This window comes from Myxine glutinosa, chromosome 8, assembly GCF_964187855.1.
Source record: "Myxine glutinosa chromosome 8, kmMyxGlut1.1, whole genome shotgun sequence".
Classification (NCBI taxonomy): domain Eukaryota; kingdom Metazoa; phylum Chordata; class Myxini; order Myxiniformes; family Myxinidae; genus Myxine; species Myxine glutinosa.
Window position 1 is genome coordinate 25788190 of NC_136268.1, and position 24591 is coordinate 25812780.

Here is a 24591-nt window from a genome sequence, read left to right on the forward strand (position 1 = left end):
TTTAACGTCCATCCGATGAACAGCACACACATAGGTGAATCACCCGGCCGGCGAAACACTGGGATGACAGCTTAATGCTGGGTCAGGAATCAAACCCATGCTAGACAACTTAGAAGTGAGTGTGCGTACCTCTCGGCCATCCTGCAAGTCCCTCATTATTGAAGCAATCCAAAAATTAGGTCCATTTACCACAACACTCACTGTGCTCCCAGTGTGATAAAGGAAAACGTACCATGCTCTACCAATCTGTCATCCATGATATTTTAAAATCTGAACCGATTATTGTTGTATTATCTATCCCTCAGTTTTAACGAGTTAAGATGAAACATGAATGCAACAAGGGCATGAGGTGTCAAATGGGTTTTTGGTGTTTCGAGCTTCATTATTCAGAAAAAACACTGGAGAAGTGGTTTTCATTTCCTGGGGTAAAAGGAAAAATTATCCATCCTGACGTGGCACACCCACAGATAGATCTGAAGATAATTACAGGAGATAAGGAATAAAAATAAAATAAACCAGATGAACAGCTTACGTTTTGTATCCCACTGATCGGTCATATCTGGATCCAGACCTGCACCGAAATCAAATCAGCTGGTTCTTGTCACCTAACCAATTTATGCACCTCGTTTTGTCAGAACTCGTCCATAACCTTTTGAGACATCCTGCAATATATCGCTGTTAGCCCCATCTCTCAATGGTGAAGAATCACTTAAATTCTTCTATCTAGACCCAGATCTTCACCAAAATTGAATCGATTCTTCCTGGTCACACACACACACACACACACACACACACACACACACACACACACACACACACACACACACACACACACACACACACACACACAACCAAGTTTCGTCCAAATCTGTCCACAACTTTTTGAGATATCCTGCTATGTATCGGTGTTATCCTCATCTCCCAATGGTGAAGAATCACATACAAAATTAAATAATTCTCAAATCCGAATCCATATTCAGATCTTCATCAAAATTGAATCGATTCGTCCTTGTCACACACCCAATCTGTTCACCAAGTTTCGTCCAACTCTGTCCACAACTTTTTGACATATCCTGCTATATATATCCTGCTATATTTGACATATTTGACATATCTTCTTGGCCCAACCTCCCAATGGTGAAGAATTACTTAAAAAATTCTTTTAGCCAGATCCGAATCCGGATCTTCACCAAAATCTAATCATTTCGTCCGTGTCACATACACTATCTCTCTGCCAAATTTCGTCCAAATCCGTCCCAAATCTTTGGAGAAATCTTGTTCACAGACAGACAAACAAAGAAATATGTCGTACATAGCACGATACTTGCGAAATCCCTAAAATAAGTTATTGGCCTATGACGACCTCAAAAATAGTTGGGGGTTGAATTCAGTGACAAGATATGCAAGTCCTCTTCAAATTTCAAGTCAATCGGATGAAAATTGAGGATTTTAGAAATTTGACAAAGATGGTGACCTTTGGCCTATGTTGACCTAATGACCTTTTGGCCTATGTTGACCTCAAAAATACTTGGTGGTTCAATTCAGTGTCGAGATATGCAAATCCTCTTCAAATTTCAAGTCAATCGGATGAAAATTGAGGATTTTAGAAATTTGACAAATTTGGTGACCTTTGGCCTATGTTGACCTATTGACCTTTTCCCCCCAAAAACAATAGGCTTCTTGCTTATGACCAACTCTACCATTTGGTGAAGTTTGGTTGAAAATTGTGACGTGTAGGCGACTGACATACAGAGAAATGGACAGACAGACAAACAGACAGAATAATACACAAGACCAACCAATATACGGACTTGAAAAATCTTCGATTTGCGCAAGTAACAAACAGACACAACAACAAACAACAGGCATTTTAAGGCCATTTTCCCTGCTAGAGCGGGGGTGAGCCAAATGTGAGCCAAAGTAACAAACAGACGGGTGAAAACATAACCTGCATCCACCTTTGGTGGCAGTGGCAAGAAGAGAAAGCAAAAATAAATGAAGTAAAATATTACACACATTACACAGAGAATGTCAGCATGAAACCGAAAGTGAAACTACAACTTCAAAAAAAGGGCTTTTCAAGTGAAAACGAAAGTATTTGCTTCCCCTTCTCCACTTTTGAACATTTTGATGTCTCATCCAAATTGGCGTTTTTAGGATCAACAGGTGCGCAACACCTGGAGGGGAGGAGGCAGCAGACAAATGTCAAGTTGACAAATCACTTTCTGTAAAAAATATATTTTAAAAGTAAAAAAGACGTGATAATTGAAACATAAGAAATCACAAATACAAACTGAAAATGTGCGAAAATTCTTCATTATGAGCAGCCGAGGTTGTGCGTCATTTCAATGACACGGAAATCCTCAGACGTTGCTGCAAAAGTGCTAAACCACATGCTCTGATATTCTTGGGAGGATTCAAGCCGATGACTCCATGATCATCCATCCAGTAGGAAAAACACGTTTGGCAGCTGTGACTGTGATGTGATCCAGGTTAAGGTCTGTGCTGCCTTGCGGCAAGGTGGACCGTTTGAGTGAAGGATTTTGGAGCTCCTAAATGTCAGTACCTTGCGCTTTTAAACACAATGCCATGGAGGATATATCTCTCATGTGTGATGGCAGCACCACCTCTTGCATCAAATCCAAGAACCTGAGAATAATTGGTATTGGTATTGCTAAAGTTTGTCCAGCTGGCAGCGTTCTCCATACAGTTTGTCCAGCTGGCAGCGTTCTCCATACAGTTTGTTCAGCTGGCAGCGTTCTCCATACAGTTTGTCCAGCTGGCAGCATTCTCCATACAGTTTTGTCCAGCTGGCAGCATTCTCCATACAGTTTGTCCAGCTGGCAGCATTCTCCATACAGTTTGTCCAGCTGGCAGCGTTCTCCATACAATTTGTCCAGCTGGCAGCATTCTCCATACAGTTTGTCCAGCTGGCAGCATTCTCCATACAGTTTGTCCAGCTGGCAGCATTCTCCATACAGTTTGTCCAGCTGGCAGCATTCTCCATACAGTTTGTCCAGCTGGCAGCATTCTCCATACAGTTTGTCCAGCTGGCAGCGTTCTCCATACAGTTTGTCCAGCTGGCAGCGTTCTCCATACAGTTTGTCCAGCTGGCAGCATTCTCCATACAGTTTGTCCAGCTGGCAGCGTTCTCCATACAGTTTGTCCAGCTGGCAGCGTTCTCCATACAGTTTGTCCAGTTGGCAGCGTTCTCCATACAGTTTGTCCAGCTGGCAGCGTTCTCCATACAGTTTGTTCAGCTGGCAGCGTTCTCCATACAGTTTGTCCAGCTGGCAGCATTCTCCATACAGTTTGTCCAGCTGGCAGCATTCTCCATAGTTTGTCCAGCTGGCAGCGTTCTCCATACAGTTTGTTCAGCTGGCAGCGTTCTCCATACAGTTTGTCCAGCTGGCAGCGTTCTCCATACAGTTTGTCCAGCTGGCAGCGTTCTCCATACAGTTTGCCAAGCTGGCAGCGTTCTCCATACAGTTTGTTCAGCTGGCAGCGTTCTCCATACAGTTTGTCCAGCTGGCAGCGTTCTCCATACAGTTTGTCCAGCTGGCAGCGTTCTCCATACAGTTTGTCCAGCTGGCAGCGTTCTCCATACAGTTTGTCCAGCTGGCAGCGTTCTCCATACAGTTTGTCCAGCTGGCAGCATTCTCCATACAGTTTGTCCAGCTGGCAGCGTTCTCCATACAGTTTGTCCAGCTGGCAGCGTTCTCCATACAGTTTGTCCAGCTGGCAGCGTTCTCCATACAGTTTTTCCAGCTGGCAGCGTTCTCCATACAGTTTGTCCAGCTGGCAGCGTTCTCCATACAGTTTGTCCAGCTGGCAGCGTTCTCCATACAGTTTGTCCAGCTGGCAACGTTCTCCATACAGTTTGTCTAGCTGGCAGCGTTCTCCATACAGTTTTTGTCCAGCTGGCAGCATTCTCCATACAGTTTGTCCAACTGGCAACATTCTCCATACAGTTTGTCCAGCAGCAGCGTTCTCTATACAGTTTGTCCAGCTGGCGGCATTCTCTATACAGTTTGTCCAGCAAGGGGCGTCTCTATACAATTTGTGGAGCCGGTGGCATTCTCCATACAGTTTGTACAGCAGACAATTTTCTCTATACAGTTTGTCGGGCTGGCAGACTTCTTTATACAGTTTGTGGAGCTGGCGACATTCTCTATATGGTTTGTGGAGCTGGCAGCGTTCTCTATACATTTTTTGGAGCTGGCAGCCTTCTCTACACAATTTTTGGAGCCGGCGGTGTTCTCCATATAGTTTGTCCAGCTGGCGGCTTTCTCCATACAGTTTGTCCAGCTGGCAGCATTCTCCATACAGTTTGTCCAGCTGGCAGCGTTCTCCATACAGTTTGTCCAGCTGGCAGCATTCTCCATACAGTTTGTCCAGCTGGCAGCATTCTCCATACAGTTTGTCCAGCTGGCAGCGTTCTCCATACAGTTTGTCCAGCTGGCAGCATTCTCCATACAGTTTGTCCAGCTGGCAGCATTCTCCATACAGTTTGTCCAGCTGGCAGCGTTCTCCATACAGTTTGTCCAGCTGGCAGCATTCTCCATACAGTTTGTCCAGCTGGCAGCGTTCTACATACAGTTTGTCCAGCTGGCAGCATTCTCCATACAGTTTGTCCAGCTGGCAGCATTCTCCATACAGTTTGTCCAGCTGGCAGCGTTCTCCATACAGTTTGTCCAGCTGGCAGCATTCTCCATACAGTTTGTCCAGCTGGCAGCATTCTCCATACAGTTTGTCCAGCTGGCAGCGTTCTCCATACAGTTTGTCCAGCTGGCAGCATTTTCCATACAGTTTGTCCAGCTGGCAGCATTCTCCATACAGTTTGTCCAGCTGGCAGCATTCTCCATACAGTTTGTCCAGTTGGCAGCGTTCTCCATACAGTTTGTCCAGTTGGCAGCGTTCTTCATACAGTTTGTCCAGCTGGCAGCGTTCTCCATACAGTTTGTCCAGCTGGCAGCGTTCTCCATACAGTTTGTCCAGCTGGCAGCGTTCTCCATACAGTTTGTTCAGCTGGCAGCGTTCTCCATACAGTTTGTCCAGCTGGCAGCATTCTCCATACAGTTTGTCCAGCTGGCAGCATTCTCCATACAGTTTGTCCAGCTGGCAGCATTCTCCATACAGTTTGTTCAGCTGGCAGCGTTCTCCATACAGTTTGTCCAGCTGGCAGCGTTCTCCATACAGTTTGTCCAGCTGGCAGCGTTCTCCATACAGTTTGTCCAGCTGGCAGCGTTCTCCATACAGTTTGTTCAGCTGGCAGCGTTCTCCATACAGTTTGTCCAGCTGGCAGCGTTCTCCATACAGTTTGTCCAGCTGGCAGCGTTCTCCATACAGTTTGTCCAGCTGGCAGCGTTCTCCATACAGTTTGTCCAGCTGGCAGCGTTCTCCATACAGTTTGTCCAGCTGGCAGCGTTCTCCATACAGTTTGTCCAGCTGGCAGCGTTCTCCATACAGTTTGTCCAGCTGGCAGCATTCTCCATACAGTTTGTCCAACTGGCAACATTCTCCATACAGTTTGTCCAGCAGCAGCGTTCTCTATACAGTTTGTCCAGCTGGCGGCATTCTCTATACAGTTTGTCCAGCAGGGGGCGCTCTCTATACAATTTGTGGAGCCGGTGGCATTCTCCATACAGTTTGTACAGCAGACAATTTTCTCCATACAGTTTGTCGGGCTGGCAGACTTCTTTATACAGTTTGTGGAGCTGGCGACATTCTCTATATGGTTTGTGGAGCTGGCAGCGTTCTCTATACATTTTTTGGAGCTGGCAGCCTTCTCTACACAATTTTTGGAGCCGGCGGTGTTCTCCATATAGTTTGTCCAGCTGGCGGCTTTCTCCATACAGTTTGTTGAGCCGAACTCATTCTCCGTACAGTTTGTCGAGCCGGCCGCATTCTCCGTACAGTTTGTCGAGCCGGCCGCATTCTCCGTACAGTTTGTCCAAGCTCCCCCTCACCCCCTCACCCCCTCACGTGTGAATGTTCCTCTGTGCAGTACGTATAATCGAGCAACTCAGCGTTCTGGCCAGTAGTACGTAGCGTGGTTGAAAAGACGCCCAGGCTCCCTGCACAGCAATTGGCGCACCTGAAAGATCTGGCCCTCATGCTCCCTGCATTTGGCGTTTGAAAACAAAGATTTGTTTCAATGACGTGTACCTGCCGTGTTTCTGGGTGACAAACGTAGAGTTGCAAGAAGGTAAGATAGCCGAGGATTATTGGCAACAATATTAATTGTTACTTGTTGCCGGTACGAGTATTCAGTTGCCGGTAAATTGTCAATAACGAAAGAGGGAAGAGTCGAATGAACAGACGGTCCGGAAGTGGGAATAAACCGGTCGTGGGGTTAAACGGATGGATTGAAAGTGAGAATAGACGGATTGAATAGATGAATCGAAAGCACGGACTGAATGTGGATTCAGAGAAAGAATGCTGGAACGGACGAAATATGGATTGAAGGAAAGATTTCTGGTAGAGCCAAATGGGTATTGTCCGAACAAACCAAATAGGAATTGAAAGAAAGATAGTTGGAAATTGGGAGTCATCACACCGGGAATACATACACTAAACTAACCACAGTGTACGTACCCATTCCTGAACTCTAAGACAATGGGCAAAGGTCTACCTTTACATAGACCAAGATATAACTATCTTGGGATACCTATGGTGTACGTGGATGTGCTCCTCCCGGAGGTACATTTTCCAAAACAACAACACTTAACACAACCATCCATAATTCCTCCCTATTTCCTCCTCCCCCTCCACCACCCTCAACCATCCTCCCCCACCCCGTCCCCAAAAGCAAACCCAAACAAGGGAGGCATTGCACCACGATACGACACCACAGCCCTTTTAAGGATTACGATTACATCTTTTGACATTTTTCCATCTCAATCCCAAAACAAATATCTTTTTTTCCATATGCAGCACACTGTGGGTTTGCATCATTGGCTGAGGGTGCGGTTGTGCCGCTGATGCAAGGCCCTCTGCTGGTTAGGGAAGGAATTTGGAATTTGTTCATGGTGCTGGCAATAACTTGCCTACCTTTTGCGAAGGACACCATGGGATCTTTAACGTCCACCAACTCATGCCGGCAGATGGGACGCCCAGTTTAACGTCCATCCGAGGGACGGCACACACATTAATGAAACACCCTTCCTGTGAAACACTGTTTATAGCTAGGTCTACGTTTGAACTCGGGTAGACAGCTTGAAGGCGATTCCACCTATGCTTAACTCTCGGCCATCCTGCCAGCCTACTGTGTGGTGACACCAGCAGCGGTGCAACCAACCAAATCTAGTGAATCAATGTAGTTTGCATTTCCACGATACAAGTCAAGTCTCTTTGGCAAAGTTTAAATAACTAGGGCATGCCCGTACTATATATATATATCTAAAATTATATCCCCCCCCCCCTCTATTTACATGAAATGGTTTGGTCCAAAGCGAACGGCTTGCGAGTACGGTGACAATCCCCCCCCTCTATTTACATGAAATGGTTTGGTCCAAAGCGAACGGCTTGCGAGTACGGTGACAATCCCCCCCCTCTATTTACATGAAATGGTTTGGTCCAAAGCGAAAGGCTTGCGGAGTTTGGTAAAGAAATCGCCATAGCGTGCACAAACGCGCTTTAAAACATAGTTTAACGGCAACATAGTTTTCCAACGTGAAATAAATGAATACGCTCTCAAATGTGCCGTCCGAGGCAGAGTCTGTTCGCCACGTTCGGCACACGTGATAGCTCGCTGCTCTCTGATTGGTTGAATCGTTTTTTGGACATAGCTCGGTAACTACTTCTCCGATTAATATGAAACCTTGAAAAGGCACATCCTCGGGTCCCCAGCAATATACCTGGCAAGTTTAAAGTATATCGGACCGGTAGTTGTCGAGAAACAGCGGTCACAGACAAACATACATACATACATACATACAAACATACAAACATACAAACATACACACAGAGATTACTGGAATTATAGATAGATTATGGCTGACACTCTATCCACATAATTGCATTTTGCCTTCTGGTTAAAAAAGCAACACAGAATTAGAGAAAACTACCCTAAATCATCTCAGGTGCAGGAGCTTACCGGTCTGCAATGCTTGAAGGTCTCTCTCCAAAAGGCATGAGAAGTCCTCCCCACAACGAACCCGACAGCACCTGGACGCAAACAGACCCACCAGGCAAATTGACAGCCGTGAGATACACGACAAATAGTCATCTGGTAAACAGGCAGGTAACCAAGGATGTCACTAGATCCTGCACCGACTCATGGATCTAGGATTTCTAATTATCCAGGTCCACCTTAGCAACAGTGAGCTGGTTCCCCAAAGCTTCCAAAGAAGATTCTGATTGTTGAGGGATTTCAATGCACTTCCCCTTAATACAGTTGTGGCCAAGAATATTTGCACCCTTGCACTTTTATCAAATAACTCAAAATTTTCTCTAAAAATAAGTTGAAATTGACAAAAGTATTTGGTCAACATAATCTCACTGTTAATATTACAGAACCTTTGTTTTTGATTCAGAACTTAATATATCCTTTTAAATCAGAAAATAAAAAGAAATGGCATTGACAAAATTATTGACACCCGAGACAATATTTGGTATCACAGACTTTGGACAAAATATCTGCAGTCAAGCACTTCCTATATCCATGACTGAGGTTCCTACACCTCTCTACTGGCAGTTTGGCCCATTCTTCTTGTGCAAACTGCACCAGTTCTCCCAGATTTGAAGGGTGCCTTCTCCCAACTGCTGTTTTCAGATGTCACCACAGATGTTCAATGGGATTTAGATCTGAACTCATTGCTGGCCACTTCACAACAGTCCCACGTTTTGTCTTGAACCATTCCTGGGTGCTTTTTGAAGTGTGTTTGGGGTCATTTTCCTGCTGCAAGACCCTTGACCTTCGACGGAGACCCAGCTTTCTGACACTGGGTTGAACATTGTGCTCCAAAATGCCTTGGTAATCTCCTGATTTCATGATGCCATGTACACATTCAAGAAAGACATCCAGTGCGAGAGGCAGCACAGTAACCCCAAAACATCACTGAACCTCCTCCATGTTTGACTGTAGGGAAGGTGTTCTCTTCTTTGAAGGCTTCATTTTGTTTTCTGTAAACATAGAGATGATGTGCTTTACCAAAAAAGCTCTAATTTAGTTTAATCTGTCCACATGACATTCTCCCAGAAGGATTTTGGCTTGTTCAGGTGCGTTTTAGAAAACTCCAATCGGGCTTTCTTATGTCTCTCTCTTTCAGCAGAGGGGTCCTCCTGGTTCTCCTACCATAGAACCCCCTTTCATTGAGTCGCTGCAATCTTCGATCAAGTTTTCTCTTGCGGCCACGTCCAGGGAGGTTGGCTACAGTGCCATGGGCCTTAAACTTCCTGATAACATTGAGTACGGTGGACACAGGAACATCAAGGTCTCTGGAGATTTGTAGCCTTGAGATTGTCCATGTTTGGCTACAATCTTGTGCCTGACTTCCTCAGACAATTCTCTGGTTTTCTCTTTTCTCCATGTTCATTGCGGAACACACAGTGACAAAAAACAGCAGAATGACTACTTTTCTCGATTCAAACTGGATGAATGAGTGACTTTTATATTGCAGGCACCTGAAACTCACCACAGGTGAGTTCAATTCCAAAGTAAAGGAGAATCACCTGCTTTTATTCTAAATATTTCTAACAACTTCTAAAAGGTGCCAATATTGTCCGGGCCATTTTAGGATTTCTGTGTGGAATAAGCTAAGATTTAGTAATTTTTTAAAAGTTTTTTTGTTTTGTTCCACTGAAAACCAAAGAAATACAAATGTGGATACCAAAAGATTTTTTAAATATCAACAATGTTCTGAAACAAATGGAGCATTATTTGAAAAAATGCAAGGATGCCAATATTTTTGACCATGACAATAACCCCCATACCGACGGATAATTCCGTGGGCTTAAGTGATAACTTAATGGACCATTTACTTGCAAATGGGAGACAAATAAAAGTAGAGGAGACAGAAAGAAAACTGCCCACGTGCTAGGTTTGTGCATGGTGGCTGTGGTTGTGAGCTCCATGCGGGCGATAGGCGCCATGTCTTGGCCCGGGGTTCGGCAGGGCTTTTTGCTGCATACTGCTGCATCCGTTCTGGGACACGGGTACTGTTTCTGGCACAGGGAGCTGTTCTTCAGTCCGAGCCTCACTCCAGTCCGGTTTTGCCCTTGCCGTGCTAATGCTTTGTTGTCGCCTTGATGTCTTTTGAGGACTTCTCACCATAACCTCGTGAGCAATCTACACAAACTCGCCTCACACAGAGCCCAGATCCACACTGCATACCACATTTTATAAACACCAGTGAGCAGGTTTGGCTTCAAGATGCTTCTTGTTGACGGGTGGAGCGACTTTTGCCGTGTCCCTTTGCGTGCCGTTCAGGCAGTTTGCCTCTGATGGTCCGTGCTTGAGAGGGCAAGATGGTTAAAAGCACATGTTGACAGATTCCAAAGGGGAACGATTTAGAGAATTAATGCACGTGAATGGCAAGGTTACATTGGATTTTGCTAAAATACTTCGACCTGTGACATCATTTCACACAGAAAGCAAACACTTATGCTGTGCGGTTATTAAAGAAACTAGGGCATGCCCGTACTATATCTATATCTAAAATTATACCCCCCCCTCTATTTACATGAAATGGTTTGGTCCAAAGCGAACGGCTTGCGAGTGGTGACAATCCCCCCCCTCTATTTACATGCAATGGTTTGGTCCAAAGCGAACGGCTTCCGGAGTTTGGTAAAGAAATCGCCATCGCGTGCACAAACGCGCAGGAAAGCGAATGAATCGCAAATTCGTTTTTATTAGTTGTAAAACATAGTTTAACGCCAACATAGTTTGCAAACGTGAAATAAATGAATACGCTCTCAAATGTGCCGTCCGAGGCAGAGTCTGATCGCCACGTTCGGCACACGTGATAGCTCGCTGCTCTCTGATTGGTTGAAGCGTTTTTTGGACATAGCTCGGTCAGTAATTGTCCGAACGCGCAGGAAAGCGAATGAATCGCAAATTCGTTTTTATTAGTTGTAAAACATAATGCCCAATTATTCAATTAGCGCCAACGTATTTTGGCTTTTTGCAATTTAATCGCAAGGCAAAGTAGAAAGAGAAGAGGGGAAAAAAGAAAAGCCTTCCCTTGCTGCAAACAGCTGCTGCAAACAACAACAACATGGAAGGCTGCACTGTCCGGAAGTTGGCATATCGCAGTTACGATTATTTTAGTGTTAATGGCCAATTATTCAATTAGCGCCAACGTATTTTGGCTGTTTGCAATTTAATCGCAAGGAAAAGTAGAAAGAGAAGAGGGAAAAAAACGAAAAGCCTTGCATTAACGCATTAACGCTTGCATTGCATTAACGGTTCGGCACACGTGATAGCTCGCTGCTCTCTGATTGGTTGAAGCGTTTTTTGGACATATCTCGGTAAGTAATTGTCCGATTAATATGAAACCTTGAAAAGGCACATCCTCGGGTCCCCAGCAATATACCTGGCAAGTTTCAAGTATATCGGACCCGTGGTTGTCGAGAAACAGCGGTCACAGACAAACACACAGACAGACACACACACAGAGATTACTGGAATTATAGATAGATTAAAGAAATATCTATTCTATCTTACTTCCTTTAAACCGGGGCTTCCCAAACCTTGGGTCACGACCCAAACTTGAAAAACCCCATCAAAATCCCAGTTTTCGAAGAGGGTTTTTCACGTTGAAAGCTCTCTGCCAATTTTTATCATAGGTACATTTGGCTCGTGAGGGGAATGGGACTTCAAATTTTGGGTCATGGACAAAAAAGTTTAGGAACAGTATGCAGTGCCTTCAGAAAGTATTCACATTTTGTTGTGCTACAGGCTACAGCCTGAATTTAAAATGCATTACATTGAGGGATTTTTTGTCACTGATCTACACATAATACCCCATAATGTCAAAGTGGATTTTTTTTTTCCAGAATTTTTTTACAAATTAATTAAAAATGAAAAGCTGAAATGTCTTGAGTCAATAATGTATTCAACCCCTTTGCTATGACACACCAGCTTGAGCTCAGGTGTGTCCAATTTCCTTTGATGTAGATGTCTCTACAACTTGATTGGAGTCCAACTGTGGCCAATTCAATTGATTGGACATGATTTAGAAAGAAACACATCTTTCTACATGAGGTCCCACAGTTTACAGTGCATGTCAGAACAGAAACCCGACCATGAAATCCAAGGAACTGTCCGTAGAACTATCCGAGATAAAATTGTGAGGAGGCAGACATGGGGAAGTGTATAAAACAATTTCTAGAGTGTTGAAAATTTCCAAAAGCACAGGGAGCTCCATCATTAGGAAATGGAAAGAATATGAAACTACCTAGACTCTTCCTAGAGCTGGTCGTCCGCCGAAACTGTGCAACCGGGCAAGAAGGACCTTGGTCAGGGAGGAGACCCAGACCCCAATGACCCCTGTGACAGAACTAGAGTTCCTTGGCAGAGATGGGAGCACCTGCCGGAAGGAAAAAAGTCTCTGCAGCACTTCACAAATCTACACCTTATGGGAGAGTGGACAGATGGAAACCACTCCAAAAGGCACATGACAGCACACCTGGAGATTGCAAAAAGGCAAGTGAAAGACTGAGAGCATGAGGAAAAAGAGTCTGTGGTCTGATGAGAGGAAAATCTAACTCTTTGGCCTGAATGCAAAACACTACATCTGGCAGAAACCAAGCACAGCTCATCATCACCCACCTAACACCATCTCTACCGTGAAGCATGATGGTGGTAGCATCATCCTATGGGGATGCTTTTCAGTGGCAGGGAATGGGAGACTTGTAAGGATAGAAGGAACAATGAATGGAGCCAAATGCAGACAAATCCTTGAGGAGAACCTGCTCTAGAGTGCAAAAGATCTTAGACTATGACGAAGATTTACATTCAAACAGGACAATGACCCCAAGCATGCAGCCAAAGCAACACTGGAATGGCTTCAGAACAAGAAAGTGAAAGTCCATGAGTGGCCCAGCCAAAGCCCAGACTTGAATCCCATTGAGAATCTCGGGAAAGACTTGATTGCTGTTCACCAAATCTCCCCATCCAACTTGACAGACCTTGAGCAAATCTGCAAGGAAGGATGGGAGAAACTACCCAAATCCAGATGTGCAAAGCTGATACAGACATATCCCAGGAGATGCAAAGATGTAATCGCTGCCAAAGGTGCTTCTAAGTATTGGCTCGGAGAGTTGAATACTTGTGTAAATTAGATATTTCTGTATTTCATTTTCAATACATTTGTAAACATTTCTGAAAATGCGTTTTCACTTTGTCATTACGGGGTATTCTGTGTGGATCGATAATAAAACAAATTAAATTTAAAATTCAATCTGTAACACAATAAAATGTGAAAAAGTCAAAGGGTGTGAAAACTTTCTAAAAACACTGTATAATGTCCCATATTCAGTGTCTCTAACGGCCCCCATGTAGCCATGAGTTTGACCTGTGCAGATACAGATTTTTAAAAAACTCCAAGGAAAACCTCATAACTACCACTTGTCCAAAAAAAAAATAAAAGTCTCCTAATTTCCTGTCAAGGGCAAAATGTACCAGACAACTCCATGTTCCTTTTGAAATCTATCTATAATTCCAGCAATCTCTGTGTGTCTGTGTGTCTGTGTGTCTGTGTGTCTGTGTGTCTGTGTGTCTGTGTGTCTGTGTGTCTGTGTGTCTGTGTGTCTGTGACCGCTGTTTCTCGACAACCACGGGTCCGATATACTTGAAACTTGCCAGGTATATTGCTGGGGACCCGAGGATGTGCCTTTTCAAGGTTTCATATTAATCGGACAATTACTTACCGAGCTATGTCCAAAAAACGCTTCAACCAATCAGAGAGCAGCGAGCTATCACGTGTGCCGAACGTGGCGATCAGACTCTGCCTCGGACGGCACATTTGACAGCGTATTCATTTATTTCACGTTGGAAAACTATGTTGCCGTTAAACTATGTTTTAAAACGAATTCAAACTGCGATTAAATTAAAACGATTCATCCTAACTGCGATTTGCGAACTTCCGGACAGTGACGACTTATCTTCCGGCAGCCAATCACAGAACGCTCTGTTGCGTAGGCGTGGCCGATGTGAGACGAGCGGAGCTGAGCGCGTTACGAGCTGACCGCCATTACGGTACGTAATTCGATTTCTTATGCGCATTATTTCTCCCAATTCAGTCAGAGCGAAGGGCGGAAGCGAAGAGCGTTGCTTTTTTTGTTTACGGGCGTACGGGCGGGGTAGAGCGTACGGGTAGCGTTTTTTTTTTTTTTTTGGCCACGGAACGGGCACCCACGTACGGGCAATGCCCTAGTATTATTACAATGAGTAAACTGTGCACTGCAATGAGCCCTGTGGAGGTACTCGACGGGATTTAAACCCGTGCAGGACGGAAAGCTCTTAATCAGTGGGAATAAAGCCTTGCGAGTCAGGCAAACACAGAATGCTGCAGAAGCCACTCACCGAGCCCCAGGGCAACGATCGGTTCAGTTGTAGCTCTATCTCTTCCTTGAGGAAGCGAATGTCACCACCAGTGTATCCAGCCAGCTCCTGCACAACCAAGAACATCATCTCCACGCTATTAGAGGGGTACCAGCAGAAATCTTCACACCAAATGCTATGAGGAATATAGAATAAAACAACAAGACGAACAACAACGAAATTAGAATAAAAATAATTGTTGCAAGTCAAATCTTCAAAGGGAAAGCTTGAGCAAATTCTATGGCAGGTCATGGCAAACTCCACGCTTCCTATCGAAGTTGGAAGATGGTAAAACGTTCCACCAGGGAGGAGCCAATATCACATTTTTAGTTAAATATTGTATTTAGTAAATATTGTTTGCTGGGAAAACCACATTTCAAATCTGGCCTCCAAAGCCAGTCGCCGACTGGGCATCCTCCGTCGTGCAAAGTCCTTCCTTGGCACACCTGAGCTCCTCACCACATACAAGGCTTTCATCCGCAGCTCAATGGAATACTGCTCTCCCCTCTGGGCTGGTGCTCCTGCCTCACACCTAGCTCGTCTTCACGCTGTTGAAACCAAAGCATTCAGAATCATTGGAATCTCCGCGATGAAGCTAACTCCAAGGGCCTCTCACTCACTCACCGCAGGCAGGTTGGTGGTCTTTCCATCTTCTACCGACTCCTCTCTGGCCTTGCCCCCCCAGCTCTCTCTGGGCTCTGTCCCGCAAATATTCCTACAGGTCGCACAAGATCTGCCTGCAACCCTCTTATGGTCAAACTGCCAAAATCAAGACTCTCTGCTCACCTTCACTCCTTCATTCCTCTCTTCTCCCACCTCTGGAACAAACTCCCTCACTCTCTTCAATCCCACTCCACCCTCCAGGTCTTTAAAACTGCTGTTCACCACCATCTCTTATCTTCCCCCATCCAAAACCTTGATCTTTTCTACCCCCCGCTAATTTCACCCCAATTCCACTTTTTGAAATACCAACTTCTGTCCTGGAAGTCCTTGGTGTCCTTGTGTTTTATACTTCTCCCTCCACCCCCCCCCCCTTCCCACGCCTCCTCCCCCCAAGCCCTCTCCCTTCCACACATCTCCCTGCTCTCAAATGTTGTGTTTGTGTGCTTCCCCTTCTCTCCCCATCTTGTTTTCCGCTCCCTCTTTTTGTGTGTTTTGTTTGTCTGGTTGATTTGTTTGTGAAGTAAATGTTAGCTCTTTCACGAGCCTCGATTCAGTATACCAAAAAAAAAAAAAAAAAAAAAAAACAGCTCCTCTCCTATTTCATCTCCAGGTGCTGCATGACATCATCACCAGGCGCCAAAGGGGGCCCAGCGATGATGCGCGGTGAAAGGGAGTACTCAGTTTTCACTCCAGTTTCTTGTTTGTTTGTTTGTCCAGGTGATGTCTCAGCCATCCCTTGAGCTAGAAAACTGAAATTTGGACAAGATAGTGACCAAGTGATTTGGTAGGCCACCAACATGTCTGAGATGCGAAAGGAAGCAAAGAGTGGGTCGAGCATGGAGGAAACAAAGAGGGTTAAGGGCATGGGGGGGGGGGGGGGGAGGGGGAGACACATGGAATACGGGACTTTCAAAATGATGTACAAACACAAACGGAGCCTTTCGTTAATGTGCTCTGTGTACATTTTTAGCGACGCACTTCCGCTTGTCGGGGCACTTTTACCCTGACATTGTTAGCATGAAATCTGTAATTCCAATAGTCTGTTTGACATAATTTTCAGCATTCAGATGAAAGAGAGGTAATTTCACAATGTTTAACAATAAAATTGTTGTGTTCCTGGATGCAAATCGGACTCACGGAAACATAGCAAATACAAGAAATATCCGTGGATGAGAGGTGTTGAGTTCCTACCATTTCCTGTTCATACAAGCTGGCGGTGGTACACAACACACGCTTCTCCTTTCACCAATAGATGCAAAAATCTAGTCTAATTGTCTTGTGGCCATGGAACCAAAAGAAACAACAACATTTATAACAGACCTCAAAGCTCGCACTCCTCCCCCAATGATTAATAATAAATATCTTCATTTTAAAAGTTGATTTTAAACTTACCCTGTGCATTCACAAGCCTCAGATATAATACCCCTCCAATCGCTGTTAAGAAGCACCCAAACCAGCTACGGTGTCCCTCTCAAGGAATTTTGCCTGGTATATCCCGCTCACATGAAAATAAAGCTGGAACAAGCTCTGTGTATTTTCATGTCATGAAGTTGTCTTTTGCCGAAAAGCTGGTAGCCATTATTACTTTGTTAAAAATGCCTCATAGCAGTGTCTTTTCAATTGCAGATATCCATTAAATAAATCACCAAGCCTGCCATGTTCACAGGAAGCACTCCTGCAAGGTTCAAAGTTCACTCACTGGCAGTGACCGTCGAGGGTTTGGGTAGCACAAGTCACATGTCCATCCACAGTTTTGCAGGCCCTGCACTGGTCGGTCCACATTGTTAGGATTTTGCAGTAAGTGCATCTGCAATATTAACCCTGTCGGCAAACTGAGAAAGTCCTCTAACTCTTTTGCTGTGCGGAGGTACACCTTTTTCTATCAGATACTTTTCCAAGTATTATTCAGCATCTTTTGGAAGCTTCGTGAGCCATTTTAGGAAACATTCTTAATCTCACATGCACGCTGCACGGTATATGTTAGCAAGCTCTGATGGTCACTGTTGCTTGGGGTTTCTGTGCATTGATGCAGAGTATTCTGGGGGCATATTGCATAATTTCATAAGTCCCGTGTCGGGGGACGCCAAACAATGGTGGGAGTGGGGAGAGACTGGAGCTGGCATAAGAGAGCACAGGTGTGAAAATGATGCAGGAAAGGATACTGACGCAAGGAAGTTTGTCAGCATTAGTTGCAAACACATAACAAAAAAGGGTTGCATTTAAGGGTTCCAAGAGTAGAGACGAAGACAGACAGACAGGATTGGGATGGTGATGATGATTGAACACACGGAGAAAGGCCGTGAAATGCACATGATGGTGGATAAAGCATGAGTTTGCGAGTCATCGAGGGATCAAGTAAAAAAGAAGGAAGAAAGGTGTTATGAAATAAGTATGTAGGTTTAAAAAAAGTTTAAATTTTAAAAGGTTGAGGGGAGGAAGAAGAAGAGTGGAGATGAGGAATAAATTTTGGGGTTTTATGAATTATTAAGAAACTAGTTGGGAATGAATTAATGTCATTTAATTATTATTATTTGAGGTTGTTTTGAGAAGAAAGAAAGGAAAAAAGGGAATCGTTTTGAAGCAGAGTCAAAAGGAATGACTAACGAAAGGCGTAGTTAGCAAGGCCTTTCTCCGTGTGTTTAATCCCTTTCTCCGTGTGTTTAATAATCATCACCATCCCAATCCTGATGTCTGTCTTTGCCTCTACTCTTGAAACCCTTAAATGCAACCCTTTTTGTGATGTGTGTGGGACTATGGTGACAAACGCCCTTGCGTCAGTATCGTTCCCTACATCATTTTCACACCTGTGCTCTCTTATGTCAGCTCCAGTCTCTCCCCACTCCCACCATTGTTTGGCGTCCCCCAACACGGGACTTATGAAATTATGCAATCTGCCCAAGAATGCTCTGCACCAATGCACAGAAAGTAGGGCTGTCGAACACGTGGCCAACACGAAGTGAGATAGACAAACAAAACATAAAGTAGAGAAAGTTGTCATTTTTTTTTTTTTTCAACTGTCGGTATAAGGATTGAATTAAAGCGAGGATGACGGATAATGGGACAGAGGGGATGGAGACATGACGAGTAGGTATGGAGAACAATTGAAAAATAAAAAAAACCAAAAAAATAATAAGAGTAGGGCCAAAACTATCTGAGCGCGAGACTATCTGAGATCAAAGTAAATATAGTGAACACGAAAATATACACGGGAGTTAGCACACAATGCGAAGAACAATCGACACAAAATCAACAGCAGCATCAACAAATTCAGATTGATTACATCGGTTTTTGGAAGCAGATCACTCGGAGGACCAAGAGAAGCAACAACGACCAGGAAACCAGTTGGCAGAACCATCATTATTGCATCATTAAGCAGTGCACATTGAAGACGACAAAGGAGATTGGTCATGGTTTTACCTGATTAACCTTGAGGTAGACACCTTTGCTGGGCAGAATTGCGGAATCTCGACTATCCACCACCATGGTGTGCTACTGGCAAAGATGGATCAGGGGGACAAGGGGGAATAAAAGGTCGAGATAAAGATAATTTAACAGCGGGACATGTGCTCAGGTACATATGCTGTTATGAACTCAGGTACATATGCAGAGAAAAAAAAATGAAAGGCATCATAAATGAGGGTTGTGAAGTTTAATCTCAAATGCCGAGTGATAAAAGTTTCATGTGTGAGTAGGAAGGGTTTGTAGGGGCAGGGGGGCGGTTGCCCAGCATGATTCTGATATTACACTAAATTTCCTTTCAACTGACCAGACAATCCCTGGCCCACAATTGGTTCTCACAATCCCTGCTCCAGTGAGCAAATGCCAATGGATCATATTGTTGCGGATATGGCATTTGGCCTCCATATCCGCTTGTAAATATTCCCCTATTTCCCCAATACTCCCCAACTATCCCCAATCCCCCATTCCCTAGTCCCATTGTCTGTAAACAACACTCTGTAGAACCGACCTTCCCCTTTTTCCCCCATTAAATGTCGTGCCCAGGTCCACCGCATCTCACGTAGACAACTTTCGGACATCTTGCTAGTTATTCTTAGTCTATGTCAGTTAAGGACTCGTTTCCATTAATTCTGACTCTTCGTTGCACCAGAATGTGATTGTATGGCACCAGTAGTGAGTTTAGGACCTCCCCATACCTCCTCCCATCTTCCCCATGCAACAACAACCACAACAACTACAACAACAACTACAACAACAGAGGGGCGCGGCGCGGCGCGGGGAGTGTGCGTCCTCACTCCGGCTCGGTTAGCCGCCATTGCCCATGCGCTCCACGGGGTTACCACGAAGGGGCTGGCTGTCAGCTCCTCGTCAGGGGCGGAGCCCGGTAACCCCCCGCAGCCAGTGAGAAGCGGCGGGCCGATTCCATCTGGGGCGGAGCTAACGAGCCGAGGGCGTGTCACTCCCCGCCGGATATGCGCAGCGACTTACCGGATGTGAGATCAGATGCGCCCCCAGCTTGAAAAGACAAGTCACGACCTCCGAGCGCTGAGCGACCTCCCCGCATCTTTGGGCCGGACCGGGTCGATTTTGCCCCTGAGCCAAGGTGCACCTTGAGCCATCGACTACCCGCTTTCCTTGCCATCAATCCCCGTGTCAGTCAGTTTTGTCCTGTTTATCTGTCGTCTGTCGGGGCTACTATAAGACCGTAATTAAGTGCCTATCTTACTATGCTGTCCCTCTCATTCCTGTAATCTAACCTTCCGCCATATTATAACCTCCTCCGGAGGTCTTGAGAACCGTATCCCTGGTGTCGTGTCATTTTAATCCCAGCCGTTGTGTCCTTTTCCTTCATTGATCTAGCGTAGCGCGACTCGGCCAAGGTTCGAGTATAATCGGGTAACTTGTGCGGACACGGCGGCCATTCCGCTCGGCCCACCATAACATCAAAGTCGTGTCGGTAACAATATCTTTAAAACTCCATTGCAGTCTTTAGGGATCCCCTGCGTGGCTCACCGCAAGCGAGGACTTCAGGGTGTGTCCGCTTTCCTCCCTCACAGGAAAAGAGGCCGTGCGTGAAAGGCAGGACAAATGTCTCCACACGGCCTCCCAGCGTACGGCATGGCGTGTTCTCCACGCTGGAAACTAAACAAGTAAAAAGGTGAGAGGAAACCAGGTGAGAAGAGAAATGCACAAAAGAAAGGAAGCTCATCAGAGGCTATTAAGGTGAGGATGAGAATGAAGATGGCAGCTGCAGGGAGAAGAGGAGGGCAGCACTTCTCTTCACCTGCCAAGGCCAGCACTTCTCACCCTGAGTCAATCTGGGTTAGAAGCATCCAAAAGGCCCATAGGCTTTAGGCTTACCCTCTTGGGGAGTATCTTATAATGTTCTGCAAACTTCAATATCGGTCAAGAAAATAAAGGTGTTACGTACGTTGACGTCCAAAGAAACACCTCGATCAGCCTCTCGTACAGAGCTCCAGGGAAACTGCCCCTTCACGTCGAACACACCAAATGTAACACTGTGCGAGAGTGAGGATGGATTGCTAATCACACCATTGCTGCATTCCCCTCAAACTCTTTCCAACCACCAATGCACCGCTATCGCTCAAAGAACGCACCACCACAATGATGGAGGAAATACAGTGGTGAGGCTGCAATTGATTTTAAAACATCAAGCAATAGCATTGTAAAAAGATTGGGGTTTGTCCGATTCTTCCCTAACCTGTCAGATCTCCCCTCCAAACCCATGACTCCAACATTCCATTTTACATATCCGCACTGAACATGCGGTGGTGAGCTTGAATGCATCATACTGTTACTGTTCTGCGAACCGCCCTCCCCCATCATCCACACACGTAGGTTCCCGAGTTTATATATTTCGTTAGTATTTGTATTTAGATAGTCCTCCCTTTTGTGTAGTGGGATTTATTAACCACGGTCACCACACATGAAAACAGCCAAGTCCTCTCAGCTTGAACTCGCCTTGGTGGAAAGCGCAAGGAGCAGGGCACTCCATGAAGAATGTCCCCAAGCACGAAGTGCGGATGATTGATAGGAGAGCGGGTGCAGCGTCTGGAAGCGCACCAATACATATGCTCTGCGTAGGACCTAGCTCCATCCTGCTTGAGCAAGTATAAAGGCGGAACGCGAACGGTTTCGCCGCCTTGGAAATGAGCCGGAGATCTGCTGCTGAAGAGGAAGAGCGACTTGCCTGCACTGAGGAGAAGCCCATGTTGCACTGAGGATGGGGCCTTTTGCGGCGAGGAAGGAGCCCTTTGCGCTGAGGACAAACCAGAGTTGCGTTGAGGGAGAGACCAGTGTGCTGAGGAGAAACACGAGTTGCACTGAGGGAGGAGCGCTTTGCGCCGAGGAGAAACCCGAGTTGTGCTGAGGGAGGAGCCCTTTGCGCTGAGGAGAAACCTGAGTTACGTTGAGGGAGGAGCCCTTTGCGCTGAGGAGAAACCCGAGTTGTGCTGAGGGAGATACCCGTGCGCTGAGGAGAAACTCGAGTTGTGCTGAGGGAGATACCCGTGCGCTGAGGAGAAACCCGAGTTGTGCTGAGGGAGATACCCGTGCGCTGAGGAGAAACCCGAGTTGTGCTGAGGGAGATACCCGTGCGCTGAGGAGAAACCCGAGTTGCGCTGAGGGAGGAGCCCTTTGCGCTGAGGAGAAACCCAAGTTGTGCTGAGGGAGATACCCGTGCGCTGAGGAGAAACCCGAGTTGCGCTGAGGGAGGAGCCCTTTGCGCTGAGGAGAAACCCGAGTTGCGCTGAGGGAGATACCCGTGTGCTGAGGAGAAACCAGAGTTGGGCTGAGGGAGGAGCCCTTTACGCTGAGGAGAAACCAGAGTTGGGCTGAGGAAGGGGCACGTTGCGCCGACGGAGAGACACGTGAGCTGAGGAGTCGCAGAGATCTCTGGTGGAGGACGAGGCTGCACTACACCTCACTACATGGCAACATGATACCACACTGACTTTTCCTTCCACTTTACCAAAGCAGATTGGGACCGGTACCCATCCGTTGAAGGTGCTCAAGTAAGATAAAGGCCGACCATAAGTCCTGAACTCATTCTCCCTGTTCTATTACTTCCTCTCTATTCCTCAGAGTGTGTCTGAAGGGCTCATGTCATATGTGTTAGGTAATTAAGTAAGACTGGAGATGGGAAAAGCATTAAATGGAATTAAGATTTTGGGGATTCATTGTGTGATAATTGTGACTTTCTTTTTCACCATTGTAAATTGTAAACGTGTTGTTTTTGATAATTGGCTTGTAAATACTCGAGTGAATTCATTTTGTAAACAGTTGCTTCCAATTTGCCATTTTTGTCTCTTTTCCATTGACTCGGCTAAAGGGGGTGGGATTTATTTAGTGGTAGTTCGGCACGTTCTTCCCCAACCAATTGGCTTCACAACATTGGCCGGTCTGTACCAGGCAGTTAACTCAGCTGCCCGTTTAGATAAGATAAGGGGAGTACGAACCGAGGGCACGATCCCCAATTAGGTTGGCTACGTCATCCACAAGTAAATGGTGTCAGAAGGAGGACCCTGGGAGATTTGGTCATCTGATTGGCATTCATGGTTGATAAGCAACCTACCGGATCACGAAGTTATCCGCGACCGGTGACCTCAGGACCGGTAATCAGGAGGGGCCTGAGAAGTCCCCTCGTGGTGAACACTGAAACCCGGATTTGTAACAATATATAGACACCCACTGATCCTGGCAAAAGTAAGGGCAAAAGTGACCAAAATTGACCAAAATCAAGACTCTCTATTCACCTTCACTCTTTCATTCCTCTTTTCTCCCGCCTCTGGAACAAACTTCCTCACTCTCTTCAATCCCACTCCTCCCTCCAGTTCTTTAAAACAGCTGTTCACCACCATCTCTTATCTTCCCCCATCCAAAACCTTGATCTCTTCTACCCTTGTTAATTCACCCCAGATCCATTTTTTTTAAAAATACCGACTTCTTTCTTGGAAGTCCGAGCAATGTCCATGTGTTTTTTTTTACCTCTCTCACCCTCCCCCTCCTTCCTATGCCCTGCCCCCCCTCCAAGCCCTCTCTCTCCCACAGATCTCCCGATGTCCCTGCTCTCAATGTTGTCTCCCGCTCCCTTTATCATACGTTTTATGTTTTACGTGTCAGTTTGTCTTTTTGTGATCAATGTTAGCTCTTACACGAGCCTCAATCTTGTACACAAAAAAATAAAATATATAAAAAACATACTTGCGCTCAAAGCATCCAGTTTGTGGTTTGAAGACGGACAAACCATATGACGTCTCTTTTGTCCCATAAGAGAACTGGGCAGTGACACGTTCTGCTCTTCCGAGCAAATTGGATAATTTACCGCCCATCACCTGAAAATAAATCAGAAAAGGTTAAGGGGCATATAATGAAGGGGAGAGAGGGGAAAATGAAATGGGAGCGTGATAGACTTAGTAAGAGAATGCCACAGTGTAAAATGAAGTAGTCAAAGTAGGTTGGACATGTGATCTATGGAGTGGGAGCGTAGTATACTCATGATCTATGGAGTAGTAGTGTGGTATACTCATGATCTATGGAGTGTGAGAATGGTATACTCATGATCTATGGAGTGTGAGAATGGTATACTCATGATCTTTGGAGTGTGAGCATGGTATATTGGTATAATCATTATCTATGGAGTGTGAGCATGCTATAATCTTGATATATGGAGTGTGAGCATGTTATAATCATGATATATGGAGTGGGAGCATGGTATAATCATGAACTTTGGAGTGGGAGAATGACAGAATGGGAACTGTTGTAGTAGGTGCATGGTAGATTTACAATATGTAGAATGGGAGCACGACTGATGGAATGCGGACTAACAGAACACGGAAAAGGAAGAGCAAATTAGAGTTGCCTACCATACTGCCTTCATTGTTTCCCACCATGGTGTTGTAACTCGCGGCGAGTATGCCAATCTCGGTGACCTGGAAAGTTACCTCCAGGCCGTCCGGCCTTGCTCCCGGACCTAAATAAGAGGTCACATCAGTGGAACAATCTCACGACAAAGATGATGCTCACAACGAAAGCATTCACCGGATATCACTGCTGCGATAGGATTGTAATGATTTCACCTGTCACTCAACTCTTCTTCCACTGCAAGGGGATTAATCTTTGATCCGATTATTCAGCTCTTCCATGAGCCTCTATAATAGTTAAAAAAGGCCTTACCGTCAATATTATTGCTTAAAACTGGTGTGTGTGTGTGTGTGTGTGTGTGTGTGTGTGTGTGTGTGTGTGTGTGTGTGTGTGTGTGTGTGTGTGTGTGTGTGTGTGTGCGGGTGCATGTGCTGGTGCATGTGCGGGTGCATGTGTGTGTTTGCGCGTGCATGCGTGCAGCACTGTGCAAAAGTCTTAGGCCACTTTGAAAATAAACATTTTTATTAACACATTGGCCA

At 45.5% G+C, this 24591-nt stretch overlaps 1 protein-coding gene across 1 annotated transcript in view; it reads right to left on the reverse strand.

Annotated features, from left to right (window-relative positions):
- LOC144893235 (sorting and assembly machinery component 50 homolog B-like) overlaps positions 1–24591 on the reverse strand; it is a 41724-nt gene that overhangs the window by 11952 nt on the left and 5181 nt on the right. Inside the window, exons 5-11 of the mRNA XM_078783029.1 lie at positions 24055–24161; positions 23393–23523; positions 20601–20688; positions 20183–20311; positions 18629–18700; positions 14531–14617; positions 8099–8169 (exon numbers count right to left, since the gene is read on the reverse strand). Of these exons, the coding sequence (XP_078639155.1) occupies positions 8099–8169; positions 14531–14617; positions 18629–18700; positions 20183–20311; positions 20601–20688; positions 23393–23523; positions 24055–24161 (685 nt within the window). The remainder of the gene's footprint in view (positions 1–8098; positions 8170–14530; positions 14618–18628; positions 18701–20182; positions 20312–20600; positions 20689–23392; positions 23524–24054; positions 24162–24591) is intronic.